The sequence below is a fragment of the Echinococcus granulosus genome (genome assembly GCF_000524195.1).
Source record: "Echinococcus granulosus chromosome Unknown EG_S00122, whole genome shotgun sequence".
In the NCBI taxonomy this organism is placed as follows: Eukaryota; Metazoa; Platyhelminthes; class Cestoda; order Cyclophyllidea; family Taeniidae; genus Echinococcus; species Echinococcus granulosus.
Window position 1 is genome coordinate 44,293 of NW_020170502.1, and position 7,365 is coordinate 51,657.

Sequence of the window (7,365 nt, forward strand, 5' to 3'; positions counted from 1 at the left end):
ATCCATCCATCCATCCATCCATCCTGTATCCATCCATCCTGTATCCATCCATCCATCCATTTATCCTCGAATTATCATTCTTATATTTTTTGTTCTACATAGGGTTCGTAGTTCTTTTTCGAGACGATTGTCCTTGTTTAATAGCTTTTATGTTTAGTTTTGATGAATACGTTCGGCTAAGTTATGAATCATTTTTTTTTGCCAACTTTTTTTGCCACTCCTGTCGCTTAGTCGTTTTTGTCGACTCGCTAAATTTTGTGTGTCTTCGTTGTGGGCTTTAACTTAAAACGACTTCTTTTTACTTAAACAGATTCATCAAAAGAGTGTAGCAGGTTTCAAAAAAAGCAAGCACTTAAAACCCATAGTTTGGTGCAATTTGCTCTAAAGTTCGTTGCGCAATTGAAACGCTTCGTTGGCATGATAATTGTTAGTATTTTGGCTCCCGAGTTTCCTTTGATTGCACATTAAGACATGTAGCTGCACATTGGAAATTTATCATCAGCAAGCTGCACATCTCTCATTTTACCCTAAATAGCACTTTAGAGATTCCCAAATATCGCTGTTTTATACTTTATTACCTTTTTATGAGGGTTTTACATCATTCTTTGTTGATCTTGACGCAAAAAATGTAAACATATCCTTTCTGCCGTTAATTTTCGTGCATACAGCTTTCTGAAGTAGTAGACCGAACTCTCTTACCGCCTTGAGACATCAATGATTGCGGTCATATTCTTTAGTCTATTAGTACCCATGCAACATCCGTGCTAGCCATGATGACGTTGTTAGACAAATGAGTTTGGAATTAGTTGCAATGTAAGCGTACAGAAAGCCGTGGAGACCAGTGGCTTGGTGCCTTTGTGAAGGTTGAGTCGCTTGCTAGTGATTGATTGCAACCCTGATGCCCTTTAAATGCTGCTTTTTGTTCGATTAAGTTTGGTATTATTTGGTCAAGGTTATCAATTTCTTTCACAGGAATGCGGACATTCTCTTCTCCATCGCAAGTCATTGGTCAGCTGCAGCGCACAAATTCACATTACTTGCCGGTCTGTATGATAAGCTCACCGTGGCTAGACGAAATCTTGCCCTCTTCCAACATCACGATGCCCTTCCAGGCACCGCAAAATCCCACGTCATGGCGGACTACCACGTCAAGTGAGTTTGCTCTCATCCATCCAAATATCAGAAATCGAGCCATTCCAAACCCATCCATTCGCTTACCTTTCCATCTCGGATCTATCCCTACCCACCTTTCTCACATCCATTCACCTTGGCTCTGTCTATCCCTCTCAGCTTTGCACCTTCCTCCTGCATCCACTTATTCAGTTTTCATTCCTCCAGCTTTTACCCAATCATACGTTCATCTATCTCAAATTCAATCGCTCATCAATTCCGAAATCACAGGCCTATCCATCCTGGCTCTGTGCATCGATATGTGTCTATGTACTTTGGGTAAAACCGAGCATCCATCTTACGAGAAGTGTTCAAGCTCCATTGAGATTTTTCACTCTCCAGGCATGAAAAATGGCATTTCCAGGGTAGTAGTAGGCGAAAAGTGTGGCCAGATTAGATGTTGTGCGAGGATTAACCCAAGCATTATCACTCAAACATGCGTCCCACTGTGCGTGGTGGTGAAGTTTGTGGTCGTAGTGGTTCCCAGCGCACTGCACAGTAGTCATTCCTGTGAGCAATCAGCGCATGGAACGCCTTATCGATGCACAAATCGGCGTCGAGATATTACAAAAGGGCATAATCTTTCTACGAGAACGATGAACGCTGATGTGGTGTGCGCCGCATGGTATGAAAGGGGGGCTGTCCCAGGATGTTTCGGCCGAATGGACACATTTTTTTGTGTCGAAGCTATGCTGAATAAGTGTATTGAAAGGTGAATGTGGTTTAAACTCCTTGTGGGCGGTCCTCACTTTGGTAAACGTTTAAGTAGTTTATTATTAGTGGTTTTTTTAACTTCATTACAGATTAGACGAAGCTATCCGCTGTGCACAGAACGTTTCTGCAGTCAGTGTTGCTTTCCTCCTCGGCTACGAGTCTCCCGAAGTATGCTCCGCTCTTGGACTCGAGGCCTCCACCGGCACTTCATCAGTTCTCATTTCCGCCAATCCGATTTGGGGTACCAATTCCACACCAGAGCTCTTTACTCTCACTCTGGAGCGTCTGGAGGATACTAAAACTCTTTACCTTTTCAATTCCCTCCCCCGTGCCCGTGATCACGTCCTCCGTCTCCGAGTCAATATAACACGTCTTCTGTGGGATGTCAAGCTTCAGGTCAAGCAGCCACAAACCATTTCAATAAGCGTTCAACTTGAGAATGGAATTACTCCGCTTTCCGTTCAGCTAGAACCCTGGGACATCTTCCGAAAGCCTGGTGCTTTGGGCCCTCTGTTCCATCTATCCGCGGGTCCTATCCATTTGGAACCGTTGGAAGTAGTGCGAGTAACGTTGAAGCCCGTGTCTAAGGCCTCACAGAGCCCTGCTGTCATTGTTGTCAAACCAACGCTGTATCGGTTCGTCGAGCTCCCGTAGGTTGCTGGATTTTAGGCATGCATTTTGTAGCTCTTCTGTTGCAATGTTCTACGCGCAAGAGGCGGCGGATTCGCTTGTTCCCAAACTTAAATCCAATCTAATGGAGTTGACCTTCGATAGGGAGACCGGCTTCTCACAGGTAGGAAGGAAATCTTTACGCCTTTTCTGCTAAAGTAACCCCCAAATTCGCTCACCTGTGTATTTGTGAAGGCGGTGTTGAACAAGGGAACGGGAGAATCGCACAAGCTGGCAATTAGCATTGAGATGATGAAGGCTACCTCCGAACCTACCCGTGCGGGAGCCTATATAGGCGCGTCGTTTGCTACCAAGGAGGTTCGTTTGATAAGCCCTGATGCATTACTGATCTCTGCTTTTGTAATTTAAGTTTTGGTTGGTCGAAACTCTCCGTAACTTTTGCTCCAGACGTTTGTTTGGCTATATTGATGCACTGGTAGTCAAGTGTGATAGGATTGGTTACAAATCTGTTGGAAATTTATCTTGAAGGCTGCGTAGTTGATATCAACGAGTCCTTGGTATTGTTAAGCATGCGTGTTGTCAACCCTTCCTTCAACGCTCCAGCGGCAGAAAATTTTCAGGCCAAAGTTTTGGCCATCCATTGCTGTATCATCCAAGTTGAATGGGAAGGGGAGTTTTGTTGAAATATGGAATCTCTTCTGAATACCTCTCTCGGTGGAGGACTTGGCCACCACCTTAGATGTTGGCTGCAAATCATGCTCACTCCTGGGTCGTAAGAGTTAGACGAGAAGGAGGGGGGGGGGGGGGTTGGTCGTAGTGGACCTCGGAGTCTTTTCTGACATCCGTCTCCAATGCCTGCCTGTAAATCTTTGCACTGATTCTACAGTGATTCAAACTCAGATTCACTATGATTGACAGCTAAGGCGATCGGAAGTGGTCATCCCCATGGCATTCATTTTGCCAGTCGGTAAAGAAGGTGATAAAAAAATCAACTTTATTTTCATTCCAGCCTCTGGCTAGGGAGCCCCTCAGCATGCGCGTTCTCCGTGGCTCCTTGACCGAGGAGGTTACGACCTATTATCCTCAGGTGAAACATACCCTTCGTATCCATAAATTAAGTCAGTCTCTCACACTCTATTCCTTCCTTCCTTTGTCCTTCTCTTGTCTTTTACACCGTATTCCTTCTTTCAAGACGCTCCTGGTAATCTTGCCGTGGAAGTGGAGAATATTGCTAATCTAACCGACGTACAGGCAAGCGTTGAACTGGTAATGGTCATTCAAACGGGAATTCAAAACACGAAAGGCATCTTCTTCACCGACTCGAACTGCTATCAGGTAGGGTGATGTGGCTCCACTGGTCAGCTTTAGTGAAGGACTGGGAGGCTATTGCTATGAACGGAATGCCACAGTACCGAGACGGTGATCGAACTCGCTTAAGGCAATGGGCTCTTCTTCTTCCTGATTACTTTTCTGGTTCCCGTGAATGTCTGCCAATAGCTGTGATAGCAGGAGGAGTGTGCGTCGTTAGAAAGACTGTCATCTATTCCATAGGTGTCGTTGCGACTTTTGAATGCCACGTCCTCCGGAAGGATTGATTGAAAGATTGGGCTGAAGGCTGAACACGCCCCTGTGTCGGGCGTAGCCTATCTGCTGATCACTTTCCTTACGAGCGTTTGTCGACTGGCTGAACGATAGCACAAGCTTTGAGACGCTCTAGGAGGCTTAGAAATTAGGCACAAGAATGAAATTTATAGGGACTTCAACCACAGCTTGAAACGGGAATAGTCCTTCTGTTACCTCGAATCTCCGCAAATCCATGTCCACTCGGAATCATCCACTTTGTAGATGATCCAACGGAAGTACTACGCAAAAATTCGCCAATGGGGCAACATCTATCCCATGACCTGCGCAGCCTACATTGAGGACGGCCAACATCGTGTCACTCTCCTATCAGGTCAGTCAGTTGGCGTATTGGCTGGTGAAAACCCGGGCGAAATCAAAGTCTGGCTAGATCGAAAAGTTCTGTCCGATGATCATCGCGGACTGAACGAGCCCTTAATTAATGTCAAACCAAGTCGTTCAGTCTTCAGTATTCTCGTGGAACGCATGTCGCAGCCCGTTGAAGCTCTTCGGGGCGGTGTTGCATTTGTGGTTGGTTTTTCATCTTACTTGACTGCCATTTTGGAACACTCAAATTTGAATGGACTTTTTATGCGCTCTTTTAATTTGCTTCCAAGCCTAGTCTCACCGCAGAAGCACACTATGTCCAGAGTGATCTGACCTTCCCTGCGGCCCAATTTTTAACCAACTTTGACCCATCTCGATTGGTCGTCAACCGACAGTTGATGGAGTCGACGGGACTTCCCTGTGACTGTGATCTGGTCACACTGAAGACGTTCTTCAGTAAATCGGAGCGATATAATGGTAGGTTCAGACTTCCAGCTGACTAGATCTTTGTTTTTCAAAACAAAAGATGACTTGTAGCAGGTAGGTGTTTAGAGAGCCAAATGCTTGCCTCGAAACCCAGAAGGGGTAGTTCCGGTTTCCTCACCCGCCTCGCAACCAATTAGGTTACTGGTTTACCAATTGATTCGATAAAACAAATCAAGGCGCTATTTGAATAAGAGTTGTTTGGGTAATTAGATTAAAAGAGGGAGTAGAAGAAAGCACGAACCACTCTACCCACCACCGGTGAAGTTTGTTCTAATCTAGGAGTTACAGAACTGCGATTTTAGTGGACCACTCGAGACGTCAGTGTGTCGGATTCTTTTGACAACAGTGTTGTCCCATTGTCAGGTAAGCACAAATGGAGGCGTGTGTTTATTTTCAAGGCTGGGAAGGGTTGGGAGGGGGTTGTATGTTTGTATGGCGCTTTCTTTCGCCATCTCCAGTACAGATTCCCACTGCTGGCTGGTTGCATTGTCTGTTCTTAGTCAGCAAATGTTGGTGACACTTGGATGAGCAGACATTGACGCGGCACACGTAGTCTCATTTCTCTTTGGTGTGTCAGTCTTAGCGCTTCTTAGTGTCACTTATTCTCACATTTGTGCAGGACTTAGCAGCGTGCCGGGCAGCCAACTGGGTGTGATCCTTCATCGTACCGTACATGCGTGTGGCGCAACCTACCTTTGCGATTCGGCCTGCGATTGCTCCCCTCAGGATGAATCTTCGGTTCGTTCGTTGTTGATTTTTTTTTCGCGTAATCCTGCTTTTTACCTCTTTTGTGAACCTTCAAAAGTAAAGGCTTGAATAAAATCTAGTTATAAAGGTCTGTATAAGCTTATAGTTTCGTGCTGTGTAAATCGACATTTACACAGCTTTTCCTGTCAGTTTTACAGACAAATCAGGAAGTGGCTTCATTGTAAGCCTGCTGAATAGTTGATAGACAGTGTGGGAGTAGTTTCATACTCCTGTCAAAAAGCCGAAATCTACCATCACTTTCTGCACTCCCTATTGTCAGTCATTGCGATGGTGCTCAAGCGCCTTGAAGTGGAGAGTGGCAGCCAGAAACGAAGGTTGAGTAACAAAAACACGTCTTTTCCATAGACTTTGAAGGCTTTCATCTTCCACACCATCTGTTGGTAGATTGCGTTGAGGGATTGAAGAGATTTTGGAGTTGCATACCTCCCCTAAAAGTGCGATTTTAATAGCTCCTTAACTGACAATGTCTGCAAGCTCCACCCTCCGCACACGAAGTTCTTCTCTCATAGAAGTATCAAATTGACTCGTTTTAAGGCATTGGCTAGCGTGAGTTCACAGGGTTTGGAGAGACCTTCTGAGGTGTGTATGGAAATGGTGGTAGAACTCAATGCCATCATTGCGAGGGCCAAACGATGTAAAGGCTCGCAAAGGTACAACCTTGCTGTGACTCACTCTTTACAAGACTTTCTGCTTTCTGGATGAAAAAGAAAGCCTGGTCATAGGCGCCCCTATTTCCATCTTACTCATTCCCCCCTATTGTATCTTCCCCATCTAAAATATCGGGCAAACACGACAGATGGGGATGCGGCAGGCTGCCGCTTTTTTCACAAATCAGCTTTGTAGGGTATCGTGTTGTATTTGTAGTTTGACCTACACGAAGTGAACAGTTCCCTCCGGAGTTGAAGTGGTGATTCGTATCGGAGAAGTGGGCAGGTAAGAGGTGCGAGAGTTATTTGTTCGCCTACCGAAGATTGGAACTTTAAAAACTCGGCGGCATCACGAGTTAATGCACGCCTCTCCTAACCAAATTATGTTATCAATCTCTTTGACGTCTTAAGTTTGAGCTATTTTGACGTGCTTATGGCAGACGCAACGTAGACGCGTCTTTGCGTAGTCATTGCTGTAAGAACTCATTTATGGGCAGCACGTTGTTCATCCGCTGCACCTTCCTCTCAAGCTAAGCAAAAGACTTGACGAGGACATTTTCGCGACCTTGAAAAAGTGTCAAATTCACCTACCCTAGCAGACAGATGCTGTTTAAATGCATAAGATGCACCTTCGAGTGCTGTGATATCTTAATTTAGTGGACAGTTTCGCTTCTATGTGAGATTTGAATCCTGCGTGGAGAGCAGCTACAGTTAGACGAGGCCGAGCACCTCCTTTTTGAGCAACCGATGTGCGGCGCCTTCCCCTCTCTCTGCCTTCGCGATTGGGCGGCCTAGTGCGTCTTTTATTTTTCTTTCCCCTCTATTTCTTGTCATCCTTCAGATTCGATGGTCTCTCGCCTTTCCCCAGCTGATCCCCAAAATGGCTGTGAGGACACCAGTGACGCTGATTCCCGACAAGTCGACTTCCGCGTCACCCGATCTGAATATCGTTATCCCGAGGATGGAGATGGAGGGCTTCCTTCTGGTGCCTTCCAAAACCTAG

General features: G+C 45.7%; 1 protein-coding gene across 1 annotated transcript in view; it reads left to right on the forward strand. All coding sequences in view use genetic code 11, as the record gives it.

Annotated features, from left to right (window-relative positions):
* Positions 1 to 7,365, forward strand: part of EGR_08871 (Alpha-mannosidase 2) — a gene marked incomplete at both ends in the record, with an annotated part of 13,074 nt that extends 5,709 nt beyond the window's left edge. Inside the window, 10 exons of the mRNA XM_024498120.1 lie at positions 973 to 1,152; positions 1,974 to 2,534; positions 2,569 to 2,677; positions 2,749 to 2,871; positions 3,524 to 3,632; positions 3,707 to 3,849; positions 4,360 to 4,665; positions 4,752 to 4,938; positions 5,567 to 5,685; positions 7,204 to 7,365. Of these exons, the coding sequence (XP_024347452.1) occupies positions 973 to 1,152; positions 1,974 to 2,534; positions 2,569 to 2,677; positions 2,749 to 2,871; positions 3,524 to 3,632; positions 3,707 to 3,849; positions 4,360 to 4,665; positions 4,752 to 4,938; positions 5,567 to 5,685; positions 7,204 to 7,365 (1,999 nt within the window). The remainder of the gene's footprint in view (positions 1 to 972; positions 1,153 to 1,973; positions 2,535 to 2,568; positions 2,678 to 2,748; positions 2,872 to 3,523; positions 3,633 to 3,706; positions 3,850 to 4,359; positions 4,666 to 4,751; positions 4,939 to 5,566; positions 5,686 to 7,203) is intronic.